The 21,798-nt window shown below is 55.2% G+C and overlaps 1 protein-coding gene and 1 long non-coding RNA gene across 4 annotated transcripts in view; one reads left to right on the forward strand and one right to left on the reverse strand.

Moving 5' to 3' along the window:
- The window catches only part of DAB2IP (DAB2 interacting protein), a 189,949-nt gene that overhangs the window by 3,444 nt on the left and 164,707 nt on the right, over nt 1-21,798 (forward strand). The window contains exon 1 of one of the 3 annotated variants that reach the window (XM_032478343.1): nt 18,983-19,310. The exons of 1 other annotated variant lie outside the window; for it this stretch is intronic. In XM_032478343.1, coding sequence (XP_032334234.1) covers nt 19,208-19,310 — 103 coding nt within the window. In that variant the 5' untranslated portion in view covers nt 18,983-19,207. Of the gene's footprint in view, nt 1-18,982; nt 19,311-20,449; nt 20,584-21,798 lie in introns of those variants that run through there. One more of the 3 variants, XM_032478348.1, reaches the window with a different exon arrangement.
- On the reverse strand, nt 17,008-20,258 carry LOC116663254. Its single transcript, XR_004319469.1, has 3 exons — nt 19,851-20,258; nt 19,464-19,653; nt 17,008-18,377 (listed from the first exon to the last, which is right to left on the reverse strand). It is a non-coding gene; the product is annotated as an uncharacterized LOC116663254 (long non-coding RNA).

The following is a 21,798-nucleotide window of genomic DNA, read 5'->3' on the forward strand; positions in this document are numbered from 1 at the left end:
ATGGAGGGGCCTCGGTTTCCCCATGTGTTGACGGGGGTGAGGCCCAGACAGGGTCTGACTGACTGGCTCTGGTATGGGCCCTTCAGAGCTGCATGGAAAGTTTAGCCCAGAGAAGCGTCTCCATCCTATGTGCCTGTGATTGCGGAGGAGGGGGACAAGGGAATCACCGGGTCGCTGACCTGACTCCCACTCAAGACCACGACACCCTTGGGGACAGGGGCTGGATCTTGTTTGCCACTATACCCCTAGGGTCCTGCCAGAGCCTCTGAGAAGATGCTCAATACACATTCACTGGATGAATGAATGAAGGACTGAATGGTGATCCAGTACCAGCTGGATCCCGCCCTTAACTTGCTCCGCGCCCTCAGGCATCCTCCTCCTCTCTGGGCTTCTATTTCCTTAGCTGTCCGTTGAGGGTAACGCACTCCACACCCCCAGATGCTACAGCTCTGCCCATCTGAGATTCTAAATCCAACTCAGCACTTGGCACCCTCTTCCCTCCCTGCAGCCTGAGCCCCATCTAGTTTCCCTCTGCCATCAGGTGGCCTGGACCAAGTCCCTGTTCCTTGTTCGGACTCAATGTCTTTGACGAATGAGCAGACCCAGTCCTGGCTGGGGTCTCCAAAGGAGGGCCGAGGTAAAACCGCAGTGAGGCTGGACACCTGTTAGAGTGAGTTCATAATTCAGAGGAGAGGGAGTCAGGCTCAGACAGACAGCCAGGATAAAAACTTTGGAAGGGGCTGCTTGCTTTGGAAATCCTGGGGGCAGGGCAGGCAGCTCAGAACCTTCCGACTTCTTTCTGAGGATAACCAGCAAAGGATACTCGCTCCAGCTGGGCACCCTAGTAGGGAGGCAGAAGGAGGTGATTTTGTAAACGTCCAAGTGCTGCAGGTATAATAACCAGGACTATTTATTGAGCACCTGCTCCAGGCCCAGCTCCATGCAAGGTCCTTTATGTATGTTGCCTATTTGAATCCTCACAGTAAACCTGGTAGGTTGCTGTTATAGCTCCATTTTCCAGATGAGGAAACTGAGGACTCAGGGAAGGTAAGTGACACCAAAACCTTACAGCGAGGTCAGTGATTTAACCCAGGTTGCTGCAGAGTCCAAGGGCTTCATTTCTGAGAGTCGTTCCTATGCCAAAGGTGTCGCCTAAAATCCTGCCTCCTCAGGACTGCTTGTGGAGCAGTTCAGGGGACAGGCATGATGAGGCAGGAGCCACAGCTGAAGGTGATGTCAACTCAGCTGGGGACAGTAGGAACTGCAATGGGAGAGAGTTGGTCTAAAGAGAGGGCTATTTTGGGCTAGAAGCTGTCAGGGGCCTGATGTCACCACTCCCTGGCCCTTCCCCTATGAGAGGGGGAAGCTGAAGATGTCACAAGCAGTTTGCCTCAGCTGGTAACAAATAGAAAATAACCATAAAAAAATAGCTCTGTGGCCGGCCACATGCCTGACATCCACCATCTCACTTCCCCTTTCCCCCACACTGCGAGGTTGATATCATCGTTCTCATGTTCAGAGAGGCTGAGGGACTCACCCAAAGTCACACAGCGAGTGAATGTCAGATCTGAGAGTCATGGCAGTTTGCCCTACCCCCGAGACTGTACTTTGAACCAGTGCCCACTCAGCCCCTCTCTGAGGCTGCATCTGTGTGGACGGATCACTGGGAAGACAGGTGGTTCAGGTCTGCTCTACCTCTCAGGGATAAGAGCCTACGGCCCCCTCCTGGCTCTGCCAATCAGTTAACTCTACAGGCCCTGGGCAAAGACCTGGGCCCTTAGCAAGCCTCAGTTTCCCCATCTGTGAAATTGAGGTAACAATGACAGCCCAGCCTACCCAGGGTGGTGAAGGGGTGACAATCCTTCTGTCTTGCTTGATGGCTCTAAGGAACAGGAGAAGCCACATTCCCACCTGAGGTCCTTTCACAGGTGAAGGAATCAGGCCAGAGAGGCAGGGGGTACCATTTACTGAGCTTTCACTATGTGTCCAGCTCTGTGCAAAATGTTCTGCCTGGAGTCATTGGCTCCTTACAGAGGAAGGAACAGCTCCATTGCTCAGATGAGGCCACTGAGGCTTATAAGGGCCCAAGGTTACAAGCTAGTGGGGGCACCCATGATTCAAACCCAGCCTGTGCTCCTGCCCACCACTCTGGGCTGCCCCCTGGGTATTCCAGCCCCCAGTCCAGAGCCCTTCTCTGTGCTCAGGAGAGCCCCAGTCCTGCTGGCTGGCTTTGCCTGGGCCTCTGACCTTCCCCAGCTGGGCAGGTGGACGAGTGGTGCAGCCCCCCTTTTTGCCCCACAGGACTCTGGGAAGAAGCAAAAGCAAGAAGAGTCAATAAAGAAGAACAATGAGGCCGGACGGGGAGGGGCTTACATCATTGATGCGCCCAAGCCCGAGCAGCTGTTCGCACAAGAAGGCCAGGGAGTGAAGCCTGGGAGGGTGGGAAGGCGGCCCTGGCACCTGGAGCTGGGCCAGGCAGAGCAGGAGGAAGCTGAGGAGAGAGGAGCTGGACCCCAAGGAGAGGGGCTCCTGGGGGGAGAAGGAGGCAGTGGCTGCCACCAGACCCCCTGCTGTTTAGGAAGCAGAGACATTTCACACTTGTCCTCATGCACAGGCCTGGGTTTCCATCCTGCGGCACCTCCGGGGTCTGGGCCACGTGGCTCTGTGAGCCCCAGCCTCTTCATCAAAGGAGCGGGGACAGCAGTAGCTGCCTCGCAGATCATTCCTCATATCATCCTGGACGGTGGCTGCCTTGGGCTGGCCCCTCCCTCGTGGGTACCCCGTGGTACCCTGACTCTCCAACTCCCAGCCCCCACCTCAGGCCAGGCTCCACCTTGGACTCCTAGACAGTTGCCTCGCCCCCTCCTGGGGATTCCTGTCTCCACTCGTCCCCCAAACTCTTCCTCTATGTGCAGCCAAAGGAGCCACTCACAGGCATCTTAAAGTCCCACGGGGCACCCACTGCAGCAGGAGAGAGTCTAAGCTCATTACCAGAGCATCAAGGCAGTCCACCGTCTGAACCCTGGATGACACCTCCGCTCTTGTCTCCAGCACATCCCTTCTTTCCACTCCATCGTGATGAATTCATTTCTGCCTTGAATGCACTGCCCTCCATCTACTCTCTCACCTTGTACCTACTGTTCCCCCTGCCTGGAACACTTCCCCATCTCAGCTCTCCCCACTACTCCTCCCCTAATCTGGCCACTCCTGCTCAGTCTGAGGTCGAACCTTGGCTGTCACCTCCTCCAGGAAGCCTTCCCTGACTACCTCATTTGAGCTTCCGGGTACCCTGGGTTTCCTGCTCTCCTGCAGCATGCTGATGAGTACAGGCCATTTGCTTCCCTGCCTTCACTTCTGGGCTGTGAGCTGCTCCATGAGCCAGACTGAAAAGTTGGAGGCTGAGGGGGTGGGGTGAGAAAAGAGGTCAGGGTGACCTGGTTTCTGGCCTGTGTGGCAGGAATGTTGGTGTCCACACTGAGAAGGGGATGTGGGTGGAAGAATGGATTCTGGGTGGGAGGGGGAGTGGTGTTCTGGGCTTGCTGTGTCTGAAGGGCCTGCAGTGCCAACCAGGGGTTTTCTGTAGAAGAGTTTGTGATGGTCCTTCCAGATGTGACCCCCAGAGAGGACTCAGTTCCAGGGTGGAGGATGGGAGTGGCTGAGGCTGCGTCAGTGCCACTCCCTTTCCTAGGCTTTTTGAAACCTTCACTCACTTCCCCAGCCAAGGTCCTGCCACTTCCCCCAGGAAGCCAGCCCTGACCAGCCAAGTTGAGGTTGCTCTGTTCCTCTCTCTTTGACTGTACCCTCTTGGTCAATACCCCATCTGGTCCTGGGACATCTCATGGGCTATGCCTTGGAAGTCTTCTGGGTGGGGCCATGGCCCTCTGTCTCTTGTAGACTCCATGTTGCCCTACACAGGGACCGACACACACACACACAGAAAAAGCCACGGGGGCCAGGAACCCTGCCCTTCCCCTGGACAGAGTCAGGTTCTGCAGTCTCAGTCAGTGACATTCCGGGGAAACCAAACAGAAGCCTAGAGAGGCTTCAGGTCAGATTGACACAGGCGAGTAGGGAGAAGAGACAGGCAAAGGGAGGGAGGTATTTCTGTCCAATCTGGATGCGTGTGCCTGGATGGCTGGATCCTCACAACCTCAGGCCCCAGGCTCTCCGGCGGGTGACCTACATCCCCCTGTGCCTCTGTGGATGTGAGTGTGTGTGAGTGTGTGTGTATGCACCCACAGGAATGCGTGTTGAGGGCATGAGCACCTCGCCAATAGGACACGGTGCCTGCAGGTGGGTCTCCTTCTCCGCTGCCTGTGTCTGCAATCACCCATGAGTGAGCTTGTGAGGGTGTGGGGGCCCCACACTCCCACCCCAGGGTACCACAGACCCAGTGCCAGAATGAGGCAGGCTGTGCGCCCGAAAAGCCAGCTCAGGGGACCATAATTCCTGAAATGGCCGGGGTGCCTGTTCCCTGCCCCCAATCGCACCTCTGCCCAGGACTCTCTCCCTTGACCCAAATATCAGACAAATGGCCTCCCCCGCCATTACTAATGGTGGAACGTTAGGCACTGAGAAGAGGGTGGACGGGCAGGCTGCAGCTCTGAGCAGTGGCAATGGAGGGAGGGGACCTGGAACTCTGCTGAAGTCGAACTAGCAGGCGGCCAGACAGGTCAGGGGAGGGAGCGAGGGTGGGCTCTGACCTCCTGAAGCCCAGGTGGCTGGGTTCAGGGCCTCACTCTGGAGCCCTCTGGGGCTCTCCCAGCTCGGTCCCTGGTTTCCCTCCTGGTACCTGGTGTCCTCCCTGCCCCCCTACCCCCGCCACTGGGAGGGGGCCAGTAGAGACCTTTCTCTCCTGCTGACACTATCCCTGACCAAGTGGCTTTGCCAAGTCCACGGCCTGGAAGCCAGGGTGCCTAGGAGGGTGCCTGCTCTGAGATCTTGCAGTCTTTCCCTTGGCCAGCTCTGTGGAGGGCCGCGTTGGGGTGAGTGAGCCCGATCTCCTGAGGCCATGCTCCCAGACTGGGCCCCTGACAGCTGGGAGCCGATGGAGCGGATGGACAGGGCCCCACCCTGCTCCGGCCCTGCCCCCTCCCCTCCTGCGGCGCTCCCCCCCCCAATTCAGGTGCACAGACTTGGGGGCAGTGAGAGGAGTCAGGCTCCAGGTCCTGAAGCCCCTCTAGGCCCCTCCAGGCCCACTGGTGCTTATGCTTCCGCTCCGCCTCCTTCCCTCAACTCCCGGCTGAGGCCAGATGGCTCTGAGCTCTGCATCCCATGCCTGCCTGCCTGGGGACCCCCTAATCAGCCCCTCCACCCACCCCTTCTCCTCCTTCAACAAGTCCAGGGCTCCATCCCTTCCTCTGCTCCCCACTCCGTCAGCACCCCCAGCCCCCCTGCTCCTGCACAGCTCCCTCACTGCCCGACCACATGGTCCTCGGCACCACCCCCTCCCCTAGACTGCTCCCCCCAAGTCCGCTAGAGGAGCCCCAACTCCCAAGTGCAGGATGTCCTCCTGGGGCACTGGCTTACTGCTCCTCGGGGCCTAGAGGCCCTGGGGGTGGGCTGGGGGTAGCCCAGGGAAGGGTCCCTGGACTGGTGGCCCATCTGCATCAGATCCCAGCCACTAACCAGGTAGCACATGGTTATGGGAAAACTATGTAACTTCCCTGAGCCTCAGTTTTCTCGTCAGTGAGATGGGATGATTACACACATCAGTCCTTTTCTCGCAGGTTACTGGGAGAGTAAACTGATAATTCTTTGAAAACAGTTCTAGATTCGTTCAGGCAGAATTAGCACTCAGGTGGCTATTATTGTTATTATTCCTGAGATTGTCATTGTGTTAATCTCTTATTACCTGCACACACGTTGACCTTCATGCCACCCCCCCGCCTCTCTTGTCCCTTCTCAGTCTTCCCAACAGCCTTCCCTTCCTCCTCCTCTAGCCAAGCCACCACAGCCCCTGACCCTTCCTCATCTGCAGCCTCCAGTCTCCCAGTCTGCTTCCAGTCCCCACCCCAGACCAGGGGACTCTCCAACTGGTGCTGCAACACCCTTCATCCTCCTCTGCTCCCCACTCAGTTCCACTCAGCGCTCTGGGGGCAGCCTCGTCACCCCTGGGTGCCAGCCTTGTCTCTGTGTCCCTTTTTGCTGGATGTTTGTTGAATGAATGGTCTAGCGCAGGGTGTAGAGGGCTCCTCTGGTGAGTGCAACACTGCGGGTATTAAAGAGCACTGGCAGCCCCCCCCCCCAGGAGTCAGCTCACTTGCCAGGGGCATCCATTGCACCCAGGAAGGGGGAGGGGACACGGGCCGATTCCAGCCATCCAGAGAGTTCTAACCCTCACTGTGGGCTGGCATGGCACCAGCCTCGTCCCTGGAGATTTGGATTCAGTTAGTCTAGAGGGGAACCTGGGTATTGGAACATTTCAGTTCCTCCCCCCTCCTCCTCCACCCTAGCAGGAGATTCTGAGGGGCAGCCACTGGGACTGGATCTCCTTTCCTTGCCCACATTCACTTCTTTTCATTTGTGCAGAGCACATCCTGCAGGCTAGCTCCTTACGGGGCCCTGGAGGCCTGGGGAAGCGCCAGGCTGGGTCCATTCTCTCAGGGGGAAGCTCAGGACAGGGGCCTAAAGCTACAATGACAGCTCAGGACAGGAAGGCCGGTGGGGAGGGATGAGCAGGGAAGATGCTGAGCTTAAAGATAACCAGGGTTTGGCTTGTGGCAGGAGGCAGTGAGCAGCAGAGGGACCTGCCGGGGATGATCTGGAGTCGAGAACCACAGTGGCTACTGGAAACCTGCAGCAATTCAGTGAGGCTGGACCCCAAAATCCAGGTGGGGGAGGCAATGGAGGAGCTTGGAGAGGTTAGGGGGGCCAGTCTCCGGTGCTTGGTTTCATCCCACACCCCAGGAGCCATGAATAGGTCCAAGCCCTGGAGAGCCGCCATTGTGCTGTATCCCCAGAATTCTTAAAGCCCCAAACCACACCTCTGCCCAGCACAGTGTCCCTCCCTGAGCAAGCTCTGCTAAGTGTGGGTGGCTGCCTACCTCAGGAGGTCACAGTCCCCAGAGGATATGCCTCTGGGAGGGGGCTGGGAAGCTGGGAAGAGTGTTTAGAGAGAGGCTGAGGAGTCTGGGAGTCAAGAGGGCAGTGGCTCTGAGCTGCCACTCACCCAGGCCTGCCAGCCTCCAGCTTCCTGAACCTCGGGCTTCAGAGGTCTCCTTCCCCAAGGTCCTCAGCTGCCCAGAGCAAGCCCAGCTTCTGGGGAGAAGGAGGAGGGCAACTCTAATCCTCCTAGTCTTGGCCCCAAGAGTAGGTGGTTCTCCATCTGAGACTGGCCAGAGACAGGGGCACCTCAGTGAGGTCAGCCAGCCAGACGGGGAGCACGGAGCAGGAAGGGCAAGTGCACGGCTCACAGAACTCTTGCTGGAACACCCATCCCCAGCTTCCAGAGGAGGAAACAGGCACAGAGTCGTTTGGCAATTGGTCCCACCAATAGGAAGTAGCAGAGCAGGATCTGAACCCTAGTCCTACTGACTCCAAAGCCAGTGTGCACCCCGCTGTGTGCCACTATGAGTCTGCGCTGAGCACCCCAAGTGCCTGGTCCTGTGCCAGGGAGAGGGAGGTGGGGCTGTGTTAGAGGTGCCAGGGGCCTGGGCTCTTGACCTACCTGGCCTGCTCGCAACCTGAGGGCTAAAGTTGGTGGGGTGCTGATCAGGGAAGCGAGAAATCGGTTATCAGGGAGTCAGAGACAGCTTCTGGGAGAGGGCAGCTGGGGCTGGTGCAAGCAGCAAGGAGGGGTCCCAACAGGTAGGAGGGGGTGGAGAGAAATCAGATTTCGTGGATGGCAGCCAGGAGGGTGCCCTAGCAAGGGAAACAGCATGGACCAGGGTGCAGAGGTGGCTTGGGAGTGACGGGCCTGAAGGCTGGGTCACAGCTGAGGACACAGTGTGAGGGCGCTGTACCCGCAGGCAGAGGTTCTCAGCCTCGGCACTGCTGACAGGTAGGGCCGGGGACTCTGTTGTGGGGACTGACCTGGGCACTGGGGGGTGTTTTGCAGCATCCCTGGCCTCTTCTCACTCGAGGCCAGTACCAAATCTGCCGTTCGCCCCAGCCCAAGTCCTGACAACCAAAAATGTCTCTAGACATCGAAAAATGTTCCCTGTGGGATAAAATTGCCCCCGATTAGGAACCACTGTCCCAGAGTAAGCAGGAGCTGAGGGAGAGATTTGAACAGGGGAGGGACAGGGACCAAAGCTGCAGTCAGAAATCGCCTGTCCTCCAGCCCCTGTCCCCAGCCCCTCAATGCCCACTCCACGCCTCATCCTTCTCTGACCCGGGGCTCACTGAGTGCCAGTAAAGCCTCCACCAATGCGATGCAGAGCCAAGGCCTGAGCTGAGTGGTGGAACAAAAGAGCTTGTGTTTGGGGATGAAACCTCCCCCTCCCCCCGCCTTGGCGCGGAGGAGGGGCAGTGAGCCAGGGTTGAGAGGGGCTGCTAGCTGGGGCAGGGGCTTGTCAGAGCCAGGATTTGGATAGAAGGTGCTGGAGGGGGGTGGGGAGGCTAACCTATCTGAATTCTTGTTCACAAACAGATCCTTTTCAGAGGCCCAGAAATCAAAGCATCCCAGTCAGTGGGGATGGAGATTTAAACTAATCCTGACCCTTGCTCCTGGGGGTGAAGGGGTCAAGGGCTGTCCTGCCGGCTGGGGGCCAGGCCAGTGTGGGAACAGCCAGCAGCCCAGAGCCTCTCCTCTCTTCCCTTCTGTCCACATGCTGTGTCTCAGAGGGAACCACGGCTGGCTGTGTGGAGTGTATAGAAGGACGGTGAGGGTGGGGAAGTGATGGGGGAAGGGAAGCCCCATTGTTCCGGCTCCCCATCCCCAACCGTGTGCAGCCAGATGAGCTTCTAAAATGCATGTCTAGCTTCCCCACCTGCCCTGCTTAAGCCCTCCACTGGCGTCCCAGGACCCTCAGGATCAAGTCCACCGCCCTTGGACAGCCCTTTAAGGCTCTTACCTCACCCCATCTGCAATGGCCCCCAAAATGAGCTAACTCCTGTTTATGCGTTGGTGCCCCTTTTGTCACCACTGCCTCCAGGAAGCCTTCCCAGCCCCAGTGAAGTGAGGCCTGGGGCATTGGTGGCACCAATCACTCCAGCGTACAGCTGTCTCTGCCAGTGAAGTCGGCTCATTCCTCCTGAAGCCTTAGTCCCTAGCACAGAAAGCTGGGGACTAGTGAGCTCTTGTTGGAGGAAGGTGGGAGAGAGGGAGGGATTAAAAACAAACAAACAAACATGGTTTTAGAACAGGGAGAGGACAAGAGAGAAAACAAATGGGCAGAGTCGTGGTGAAAGGAGTAGGCAATCCTTCTGGCCAATGTGCCAGGACAGACTGACCCCACAGGATGGCAGGGAGAAGCAGGGAGCACTTCTCTGCGCTGAGACTCCTGGGAGGCTCCTTTCCCAGGGGCAGGGGCTTGGGCACAGCCTGGCCTTGCTGACAGGCCCCTCTCAGATTTGGCCCTTGGTGACACCAACAAGGCAGGATGGGTGTTCAGGTGGATGGAAGGCTGTCAGGAGGGCATTTAGCTGCCCACTCAGCACTTCGGGGATCAGTGGACCCAGATTCCTTGGCTCTAAAAACCCCAAGAACCAAGACACTCTGTCCAGGCCAGTGGTGGACAGAGGAGTCCTGGAGTCCCAAGGAGATGCCTAGAGGTTGCCAAACAGGAGAGACCCCGCTTCCCCTGACAGCTCTGCCCCGAGAAGCTCGCATTCACCTGCTGTGAACTTTGCGCTTGCCTGAAATTTTTCACTTGAAATCAGGGTTCTGTGGCTCCATCAGTTCAGAAAGAACCCACCTCCTTCCAGAACAGATAAGAAGACCAAGGCTTAGAGCAGAATGGAGTGGCAGAGCCCCGTCGACCTTCCGGCCCCTCCCGCTGAACCCTACAGCCCTCTGCTGACAGCATAAACAGATGAGTGAGTGAACAAGAATGGGCAGGGGGCTTTGTTTGGCAGGACAGCAGAGGACACTCGGTTTCTGGGGCGAGGGGTGGGGGATGGGGAAAAGGAATGGCTCCAAAGCGGGAAGGAAAGCACAGAGTTGGGTGGCTGGTCAGTGTGCATTTAGTTTAATTACATGATACCCAGCCTGCTTCCAGAACTGTTCAAAGACGCTGCTCGGAATTCCTGGCTTTAGCCAGTGTAGCACTGGGTCCAGAGTCAGAAGCTCAGGGTTCAAGCCCCAGCTCCTCCACTCACTGTGCTGACCTTAGCCAGATCACCCCCCTCTTGAGACTCAGCTTCTTCCTCCATAAAATGGGACCAGAGTTGTTGTGAGGGGTAAATGCGAGCAGATTCGGGATTGAACAATTCCTGGTGGGCTCAGAGTCTTCCTTATAGATGAACTTGAGGACGATTACAGTCTGAAGTTCAAATCCCAGCTATGCCCCTTACTAGCTGAGTGAATTGAGGCCAGTGTCCTTAACCTCTCTGTCTCATTTTTCCCGTCGTGAAATGGAAATAGTAATAGCACCCACCTGCCTCACGGGATGCAATGAGTTAATACATTTAAAGCACCTAGAACAGGGCTGCCCAAGGGTTTGTTATCAACATTTGTACTCAGATTACAGCACAGACTAGGTCTGGCAGGGCAGAGACCCCAGAAATGGAATAAAAGAATGAATGAGATAATGAAAGAATACAAGGAAAATTAGGGTTCTCCCAGGGAATGCCTTGTGGTCCTAACTCAACCCAGTCGTCACCCATCAGTGATGTCTTCCAGTGGTTCCTCTTGCCTGGGAGCCCCTGATCCCCCAGCTCAGCCTCTCCCTGCACTTTTCCTGCAAGCACGCAGAGGTAGGATTCCATTTCGCCCCCAGATGACTTTTGGTGATAAAGACCTAACTTCAGCCTCCTTGAATTGAATCTTCTCTCCAGAACATGTAACCAACCTGGAAATTGGAATTGCCCTGGAGCTGATTATTCTGGGAGGGCACCTCCTGGCATTAAAACTAAATTAGATCAAGGTACCTCTGTTATTAGCAAAATAATTCCCTACGATTACAGAATACAGCCATGAATCCTGATGGCAGATGAACTTCAGGTGACTTACTTGAGACAAATAACTGTGCAAAAATCATAGGCTCATCTAATCGCTTCTCTATAGTGTCGCAGTCAGGTAATTATGCTAATGGTTACAAGAAATCACCTTCTGTGGTCTGGGACTGGGAGGGCTTGAGACAGAAACGTGCGTGGCGGATATTAACTGCTCCGAGCTGGAGAGGCTGGGCGCCAGGCTTGGTTCTAAAATCGGCCCTTTGCGGGGAGCTGGTTTGCTTCTTTGCCACCTGGGAGGGAAGCCCGTTATGTAATCAGAATTGCAGTGGTTTCGTTATTCATCTCTTTCCAGATCATCTTAATATAGGAGGTTGAATTTGTCAGAGTTCCACTGTTGGCTATGACAATTCCAAGAAGCAAGTTAAACTATGAAAGCTCAGGACCTTTGTGTCAATTCAATTCAGCAAAAGTGCATTTGTGCTCACTGAGTGGCAGGCACTGATCTAGGCACGGAGAGTGGGGTAGTGCCACCATTCAAGAATGCGTCCAGTACTTTCTGAGCATGGTCTCTTGTTTCATCAGCCACCTAAGAGAGGCAGTATTGTCCCCATGTTAGAGACAAGGAAACGGAAGCTCAGAGATGAGAAATGATTCACTCAAGGTGCTACCGCTGCTGCTCAGAGGAGATGACCACTTCCGTCCCCCCAGAGGGATCTGGGGGGCTTTCTGGAAGTGTGGACACAGGGGAGGGCATTATTTGCAGAGGAAACAGCTGAGCAAAACCCCCAAAGGTGGAAGATGAAAGGGGGTTGTAATTCAAGGATGGGAGACAGAGTTGGAGAGTGGCTGCAGATCAGACGATAGAGGGCCTCAGATGACCAGTTGAGGGTTTGGACAATGGGGAGATGCTGTAGGTGTTTGAGCAAGGGAGGGACAAGATGGAAACTGAGAAGCACCTGGGCCACAGCATGGGGGACCCCCTGGTGGGCTGCTGGCAGAGAGGGTGTCAGAGGGGATGAGGTAAATAACAGATAACTTTTTAATATAAGTATGTCCCCAGTATAGCATAGGACACACTCATTTTTTAAAAGAGTATTCATGGTTTATGTGAAATTCACATTTAATTGGGTATCTTGTATTTCATCTGGTAATCCTACCCTAGCCCCCAACATCGTCCTCAACTGGGTTCTGTGCACCAGCTGTTTCCTCTTCCTGGTTTGACTTTCCACAGCCCGGCGAAACTCCTATCCACCCTTTGAAGCAGGCTCTGAGATGTGTCAGCGTGCGGGTCTGCCAGGGCCAGCCTGAGGGCTCAGCACCCAGGGAAGGGAAGGGCAGGGAGCAAGAGAAACTGAGCCGCCACGCAGTCTAAGTGCGGGTCTCAGCGCCTCTCTGTAGGGCCTGGGAAGACCCCAGAGCAGGGTTGGCCCTCCAGAGTTGCCTGAGTAGTGTCAAGGGGCCGGGACTTTGTGTCCCTGGGGCGATTCGTCACTTGATGTAGGACACTCCAGGAAGAACTTGTCACCTCCAGTGCGGTGCTCACTTTAGCAGAGACCACCCCCAAAGAGGGCTGACAGCTGAGAGCCACACCCGGGGGAGTGAGTCCTCTATTCTCCAAGGGGGGATCTGGGTGGCAGTCACCGTGCCCACCCCCACCCCCGCCCAAAGCACCCTCCTCCAGCAACCACCCAATCTCTCATCTTGCTTCTGCCCAAGCCCCTCTGAAGAGCTGTCTGTCCCCCTTTCCTCACTCGCAGTCAGCCCTCTCCTCTGATGGTCCTCTTCCTAGCCTCCAGGTGTGCCCTTGGAATCCACCTTCCTCTTCCAGATGAAAGGATTTGTGTGTGTGTGTGTGTGTGTGTGTGTGTGTGTGTGTGTGTGTGTGTGTGTGTGTGAAGCTCAAGCATTGGCCATCCCTCCCCTGTTTAAGATCTCCCAGTAGTTCGCCCAAAGTCCCTGCTCCTGGGCATGGCATTTGGGGCCCCTCCCCCCAAGCCCTGCCCCTTTTCCTGCCCCCTCCCTCCCAGCTGTTTGGTTGGAATCCCGAGCACGCTGGGCTGGCCTGGCCTGGCCTTTTCATGCCGTCATGCTTTGGCATGGATTGTTTCCTCCCCGCCTGGCTGACTTCTCCCTCTGCTCCTTCAAGACACACTCAGAAGTCATCTCCTTGGAAGACTTTCCTGGAGCCTCCCCTCCGGCCCACCAGCCCAGGCTGGCATCAGGGCCCCCCAGCCACCCACCAGCCTCCCTCAGGAGCACGTGGGGTGGCACTCAGGGGCGCTCCGTGGGCCCCGGGTGATGTGGACTCTCTCTTCCCCTGCACATGTGAACGGTTCTGTTCATCTGTGTCCCCAGCACCCAGCCCAGGGCCCGGCCCAGAGGGAGCCCCAGTGACATGGCACTCAGGGAAGCCGTGCTCAGTGGGGGTGGGTGTGAGAGAAACTGGAAAGGTGAAATGAAAGCATCCAGGACTGAATCCACTCAGTCAGGGCTGCGGCCCCTCAAACAGGCTGTCCTGGGAACCAGAGCACTCTCCTGCTCAGTACCGCCTGCTCTTCCTCGGTCCACGTGTCTCACTCCAGCTGCATTCTCTCTGCGTACTTCATTCTCAAACACCTCAGAGCGGGAAGCGAGGTTTGCACATTTGACTGTTTATCTTTGGTGACCCTCAGGGCCCTGCACACACTGGATCCAGGCTTCTCTCTGCTCCCTCCTCTCCCTCTCCATTCAAGTCATCCCTGCCCCGGGAAGCCTGCGAGCCTGGGTGTTCGTCCATCATATGATACCTCAGTCGCTGTGGTTTCGAATCTCTCTTTGATCATCAACTGAGGGGTCCATAAGCCCAATAGGTGATTAAGTAATTGGTTAGTTTGTACGAGTATAAAGCCTCATAGGCGTGAACATGGTGGTGTGGCATTATAGGAAACAGAGCCTAGGATCTGGAGCCAAACAGACATGGGTTTGAGTACAGACTCTGCATTTACATGCTGTGTGATGTTCTGCAAGTTGCTTACATTCTCTGAGCATCCTTGGAGGTGGGAGTGAGAATTTAGTGGGAACACATGAGGCACCTGGCAAAGCGCTCACACTTGTGTCCCCTTGTGCTTACCCTTGTGCAGAGATGTAGAAATTTCTGGCAATTAACATTGTCCAACAAGGATAAACAGGGCCCAGCATTGGAGGTGTGCCGGCAGACTCGGATTCACTCATTCATTTCACAAACATCCATGGCGCACCTACTCTGTGCTGAGGCCTTTGCTGGGGGTGGGGAGAGATACAACAATGAACACACCCGGCATGGTCCCGGGGCTCCGTACGTCCAGCCCTGGGAGGGCGACACACTCATCCAGTGGTCACACAAGGAAGGTATAGTCACCAACGGTGATAAACAGCACAGAAGGCAAAGACGTGAGCTGCGGATGCGTAGACTGTGTTGTGTGCAAAGCCGGAGAAGCCTTCCCTGAAGCTGCCATGGGAAGAAATTAACTAGGGCATGGATGGGAGGGGATGGAGGAGAGTGGTCCAGGGAGGGGAGCCTCATGTGTAAAGGCTGTGTAATGGGAAGCAGCTCTGCGTATTTGGGGACCCAGAAACTGGCTGGGGGGCTGAAGGCAGAGACGGAGAGGGGAGATGGCAAGAAGTGAGGCTGGAAGAACAGGCAGGGGCCAGATCAAAGGCAACAAGAAGCCACTGAAACTTTCAAGCAGGGATCGGAGGGACAGGACTGCACTGGACTTTGAAAGCCATGTGAGGATGACCCTTAGACAGGGAGCAACAGGGAGAGGACCCAAGTGGATGCAGGGAACCAGCTCAGTTCTTACAGAAGTTCAGGCAAGAGACGACAGACAGTGCTGGGACTAGCCTGGAAGTAATCATTTGGGGCTCAGCAGCCTAAGGACAGCGGTTGAAGTCATGGGCCTGGATGGAGTTTAAGCTGCCCATGGAGAGAGTCTGGAAGGATAAGAGGGAAGCAGACAATCTCAAGCTCTGGCTTTTGTAGCCCAGTAGAGTAAAATGAGGTGGTGAAGGAGAGGAGGAAGTGACCAAAGAACTAGGAGGAAAATCGGGAAAGGATGGTGAGATGGTGAGATCAGAGTTTCCAAGGGGTGAAATATGGCCAAGAGGTGAGATGAAGGTGGACGGGTGTCCTTTGGTGTTACCAACAAGGAGGTCATCAATGACCTTCCTGAGAAGCATTGAAATGGCAGACCTTAAGCTGGACAGGATTCCTGCCTCACATGGCCATTTTCATGGGACAAAGCACCAACAGTGGCTAATGTCCATGTCACCGGGATAATATTCCACTGTCCAGTGGGATGTGGATCAGAGAGGATCGGCTCATTAGCTCAGAAAATCTCATCTGAACCCATGAAGTGCACAGTATTGTTCTTTTCCAGTGATCACATAGCCCTGTCGACTTTATGTATTTGTTTGCTTGTCCAACATGTAACAGCGGCCAACTCACCTTCCAGAGTCTGGACTATAAGCAATTTGCCATTCTGTACTTTGCCTTGATGGAAGCTTCCGTCAAGTGGACATATGTGGATTTTGCATACATAGTGCAGATGATGCATTTGGTAAATCGCCTCAGACGCCCTGGGGAAGGTGCCGCAGGCTCTGTCGCCCTTACAGATGGAAGCTGGCAAGCAAAAGACAGGTCCAGATTGGGATCCCTGGGCTACGTGCGAAAACAGATTGAGGGGGCCAGCGTGGATGTAGGGAGACAGGGAGGAGGGACTGTGGTTCTGAAATGCTGAGCAGCCCCACACCCAGGGGTAGGACAAAGGACGGAGGGAGGACCACTGAGAAGCATTGACTCAGAGCACACTTCTGACTCTCCCATCTTCTGGGCCAGTCTCCAGGTGCGTGCTTATGCTCAGAACTGGAGAACACCCCCTGGCAACTCTCTTATCAGCCTCCCACTTTCATAGTAACCCAGTTGGGTTCCTTCCACCCTCCCCTGCAAATATCTTCCTCTTGGTCAATATTCACATAATTGCTACCCATTCCAAAAATGGGGCCATGCATTTTGCCTCTATCATTAATCCTTGCAAGAACCCCTTGCCATAAGTCTTAGTCACATCCTGGTTGTGCAGACACAGAAACTGAGTTTAGAGGGATGTAGTGGCATGCCCTAGGTCACACAGGTGACAAGTGGCTCAGCTTAGATGTGAACCCAGCTCTCTCTGACCCCACAAGTCACATGACCTCCCAAGAACACTCAATGAAGACCAGGCAGTCAAACTGTATAGTGATATTGCTTTCCTTTTGAAAGTTCGGCATGACCCCTTTTGTTTCTGAGAATCTGGGTCCACTCACCCCCTTTATTCATTCAGCAAACCTTCCTGAGGCCAAGCCTTACGCAGGTGGTAGGACTGCAGGGGTGACTCAGACAAGGTTAATGAACTGGAGGAGCTCACAGCCAGCTCACGAAGGAGACAGATCCACCCCTCAGGTACAATAATCCACTGTGTGATAAACCAGGACCACAGGGTGCGTGGGTGCTGTGGGAACCCTCTGCCTGGGAGAGTTTGATGAAGAAAGACCTTGCAGGGGCTTTTGATGGGCTGAAATGCCAGAGCTGGATCCCAATAGGAGAAAGCGGCCCAGCAGGGATGGGGAGGACGAGGCATTTCAGGAAGAGTGAGCAGTTATGAAAGCATCTCAGAGCCTGGGAGGCTGGGAGACCTGGTGGCATGGTGGTGCTTGGGTAGGGGAGACTTAGCTGGCTGGGAATAGGGTGTGAAGGGTCCCAGTGGGGACTAGGGAGCCGGCTATTCACGTTCTTAAGATTTACTGAGCACCTCACCATGAGTCATGCTTCGTGCTGAGCACTTCACAGACATGACAACCGCATTATTTAAATAAGGAAACCGAAGTTCAGAGCCAGACTGGATTTTATGTGGATTTTATATTTTATGCCACCAAGCTTGCTCTGTGCCTTGAAAAATGTTCTGAAGAGTCAAACACCTGTGTACCTACCACCCAGGTCAAGAAATAAAACATTACCAATAGAGGTGAAGCCTCTTCCCACCTTCCTTCATGTCTCTCTCTACCCCCAGAGGTAAACACTTCCTCAATTGTGTATCATTTATCTAAATTTCTGCATCCTTTTTTACCACATATATACATTCCTAGCAATATATGGTATCATTTTGTTTTGCATGTTTTAAAAATCTCTATGAATGAGATCAGACAATTTGATCCTCTGCAACTTGCTCCCCACCCCCTCACTTAAGATTCATAAGGAATCTAGTTATTTTCCCTGAAATAATAGATTTTCACCTGCCCTGTCCACAATTTGTTTATGCATTTTGTCTGCTGATGAACATTGAGGCTGTTCTAGATTTTTTACTGGGACGGCACAGTTGCAATGAGCACGAAGTTCTCTGGATTTATCCCAGAAGCCAAGCCTCTGGGTCACGGGGGTCTGTGCATCAATTCACGCTGCTATCAAATTGTCTTCCAGTGTGGTACCCTTTCCCCCTCCACCGGCTGTGTATGAGAGTTCACAGTCTTCAGTCAACGGACTGTCTGCTGTCCACCCCTTTGCTTTTTGCCAGTCTCACAGGTGTGAAATGGTTTCCTAGGGTTTTAGATTGCATGTCCCTGATTAAGACTGAGGCTGAATATCTTCTGATATGTTTATTGGATGTTTACTTTTTCCCTTCTTCGAATTGCCGTTCATATCTTTCGTCCGGTTTTCTCTTGGTTTTTTTTGAAAATTGATTTGTACATTTTGGATATCACATTTTTCCAAATGTCTTCTTTTGATAAACAGGAATTAGGCCCTTTAATGAAATCTATCAATCTTTTTCTTCATGGTTTGTGCTTTGAGGGTCTTAAGAAACCTTTCCCTATTAAAAGTTTCTCCTGCATTTAAGCCTTTAATTCACCTGGAATTGATTTTATTTTATGCATGGTGTGAGGAAGGGATTCCACCTCACTTTTTCTCAACATGGACATCCCATCCTTCCATAAAATAACATTTATAAAAAAAGTCCACCCTTTCTCCAGCAACTTGAAACACCACCTCTGATACATATGAAGTTTCCATACATGCATGGGTCTATTTTTGAGGACTTTATTCTAGCCCACTAGCCTATTTATCTATCCCTGGGCTATATCACATGGTTGTACCTTTTTCAGCCCTTAGCACCTCCTCCTTGAATTAGAAGACTCAGTGGCTTCCTGACAGCAGATCCACTTCTTATTCATCCTTGTGTCCTTCTCTTCACTCATTCTGTGAACATGCATGTCATGCTTTTGTTTGCAAAGGCTTTCTCACACTCTGTCTCTTGGGCTCTCGAGACTCCCTAATGCAGAAAAGGAAATTAAAGCTCAGAGGTGAGATGATTTGCAAGGTCACACGGCCAGAAGGTGTGGTATTAGGGGTTCTGAGGATTGCAAAGCCACCTGTCCATCGGCCCCCTTTTGCCCAGGCTCTGAAGACCTCTATTTGATCCTCCAGCTCATCTGGTACAGGATTTTTATCTTTCCTCCCTTTTTTCAGCAAGTAGCTCCTGAGTGATAGGAGTGCCAGCTTCTGTCCCTGCTGAGGCCCAGACCCTATAGCTGAGGGGCACTCCCCAGTGCTGGAGGCCGGTAGGGGAAGTTGGATCACAGGTGAGAGTTTTATGGGAAGTCTGAGGCCTGGGGTCAGCAGGAGGAAGACCGGCCGGTTTCAGAGTTGATTTAAAGAGCCCTCTCCTGGGCGGGCACTTGGGGCCAAGGCACTGCCTTCAGAAAGGACGCTGGCTTCCCCCAGGAATTAAAGGCGTCCTCCCGCCCTCTCGCCTCGCGAGGCAGGAATGCGAAGGATCATCTTTCAGCAGAGCTGCGGCTGCGGTTCCTGGGAGCTCCCGGTGCAGGCCCTTCCCGAGCTGTCGAATTAACTGGTTCTGTCTGTCCAACTGGGAGAGCAGCTCTTGCTAAAAATAGCGCCCTGCCCAGAGCAATCTACGCCCGCCGGGAGCCGGGCCGCCACAGTCCCGGGAGCCCGGGGAGCCCCGCACATCCTCACCCCGGGCCTGACCCAGGTCCCACCCCCGAGGCCGAGGCCGAGGCCGCGGGCACAGCGCTGTCCCCGCAGGTGCCGCGGAGGGTGGCAGGCCCGCGGGCCGCGGAGCCGCCGAGGGCGTCCGGGATGGGAGCCGGCGGCGCGGCCTCCCGCGCGCTCGCCTGGGCCTCCCTGCCGCTGCTGGGGCCTCCCGCCGGCGCGCTCTGCGAGGACACGCTCTGCTGCCGAGGTAAGCCGGGCCGGCGCGCCGCTCGCTCTTCCCAGGCGCTTGCTAGCGCCTCTTTCGCCTTCCCCACCCCAGGTCCGCGGCGGGGGGCGAGGGAGGGGGAACTCAGGCATCAGAACCCAGGAGAGAATTGCCAGGCGCTCTCTGAAAACTCACGTTTGGTTTGAAAAAAAGCAGCAGTTTCGCCGCTACATTTGAAAACCGTTTGCTTCCCTTTGGCCTCAGTCTTGCTATCTGGAAAACGGGACAATAAGGTTGTCTAGCTTTAATTTTGGTTGTGACCCCAAGGGAAGTTGGGGAACCTGCTGAAACGGATCGCGAGCATTCTGGAGAAGTTTGCTCCAACCTAGATGGGGTGGAGAGTTTATGTTGGTGGGAGGGCTGGAGGTGCCTTCCCTGTGACCCCTCCCCCCCACCACACCTTCACCCCCTTGCCATCCTCTCCCAAAGCTCTGGACTTAGCATCAGCCCGTGGGCCTTGCTAGCAGGAGAACGAGTCCAGGGCACAACAACGTTTAAGGGGTCAATCAACGCTCGAAGTACCTTGTAGAAGGAGCGGGTGTAAAGTGCAGAAAGACGGGTGAGCAAGGCAGAGCCGCGGTCTACTCGTCAGTCAGGTACTCCCATGGTCCCCAGGCTCAAGTGGGATTTTATCTTTGAAATCCTGGAGGCTGGGGAAGGAGCGGGTCCCGCGGCACAGAGGACCTCGGAGGGCTCGCTGAGCCCGGCCAGGGTACAGGGGGAGTGCCCAGACCAGCGGTGGGGGGTGGTGTAGGGTGGGAGAGGGCGTGTGGCCCGGCCTAGATACGGGGCCAAAGCGGGGACAGGGGGCGTGTTCGGCGAGCTAAGGGGATCGGCCCTGTCCTGTCCGGCCGGCCGGGGCGGGGTGGTGGTAGTGGGGTCGATTGACCAAACAGGTGCGCCCCCGCCCCTCCCCTCCCGCGTCGCCTCGGTTCAGGCCGGGCGGGCGGAGCTGTGGGTGGCGGGACCTGCGATTGGCGGGGCTGGGCCGGCCCAGTGGCCGGGGGAGCCCGGGAGCCCGAGCACCGCGGCGCAGGCGGGGGCGCGGAGCCGGCCGGAGCGCGCTACTGCCGGGCCTGCCGCCTGCTTGGCCGGCTCCGCTCCGCCTGGTTGGCGCCACGGAAACTTTCCTGTGCCCGAGACTCCGTGGTATCACGATCCCGCAACCCCGCCACCTGGTGACTCCGGCCCTGTGCTGCTCGGGCTCCGGTGCCTTTGGGATGGCAGCGCCCAGCGGCCCGTCTGGCGAGTAGAGGTAAGAGCTAGGGCCCCGGAGTCGGTATGAAGGGCCCCCCGGGGGCTTGTCGGAGTCCCAGAGGAATCCGGAGTTCAAGAGAATCTGGGGGCCCTGACGGGAGGTATGCTGGTTCCTGAGTGAGGACTGTGCTGGGACTTTGCTTTACTTAACCCTCTTCTGCCCTAAGCTCCCTATGCCACCAGGATCTCTGCGTGGTGCGCTGACCCTTTAAACTTTCCTGTGCGCCCTCCTGCACCGCTGGGTCCTTGGGAGAGGACCGCGCTGCGGTGTTACAAGGAAGTCACCTCCAGCTAGGTTCCGCAGCCGGCAGGGGTTAGCTGGGGGGTTTCTCCAGCCTCCCAACTCCAGCGCTTCCAAGGGGTCTCCCCAAACCTCAGACCTTCCTCAGCTCACCCTGGGGGTTGACAATTGGGCAGCCACTCCTCTCTGCCTAGAGCCAGGCACCCCGGGGCACCCAAGTTTTGGGTGTTGTTTTGTTCAACCGGTAGCCACTCCTCAGTTCTCAGGGGGGCGGGGTTATCAGAGTGAGATCTCTTTTCTGTTTCCTGGGCTGCCTTGAACCCCACTCTCCACGAAAACATCTTGAGCAAGCAGAGTGGGCTTAGCGACCAAAGCCATCTAGGTTCCAATCCCCAGCCTGCTGGGAATCACTGTGGGGTTTTCTGGTTTCCTAATGGTCTGTTCTTTTGAACTTCTATGTCATATGGAAACTGTGCCCCTCCTCTCCTGCGCTGCCCTCCTCTGCTATTTAGGAGGGAGGGAAATTAATTTTGATTTGAATTTAATTTTGATTGAGGGTGGATAGGTAAGTAGCTTGTCACCTGTGAGGATCATCATTTTTAATGATCATTATTTCCCCTCTATGTCAAAGCCAATCGCCTGTTTGTGTCTTCTTGATCTAAGACAGTATACCTGAGAGTTAAAAAATCCATACCAAACACCAGCTTTGGAGCCCAGAGAACCAGGGTTCAAATCCCAGCCCCACCGTTCATTAGTCATGTGTCCTTGTGCAGGTTTCTTAACCTCTCTGAGCTCAAAGTTCCCACCCCAGGGGGATGTGGTGAGGCTTTTGTGAGGTCAAGCATGGAAGGCATCTGGCTCATAGGACAACAGCCTTGGGCTGCCAGTCTGTGTCCTTTTTGCTGACTGAGGGACCCAGACCCTTTGTGCCTCAGTTCTCTCAAAAGTTGGTGTGGACCAGCCCCTCTTAAC

Source organism: Camelus ferus, chromosome 4 (assembly GCF_009834535.1).
Source record: "Camelus ferus isolate YT-003-E chromosome 4, BCGSAC_Cfer_1.0, whole genome shotgun sequence".
NCBI lineage: Eukaryota > Metazoa > Chordata > Mammalia > Artiodactyla > Camelidae > Camelus > Camelus ferus.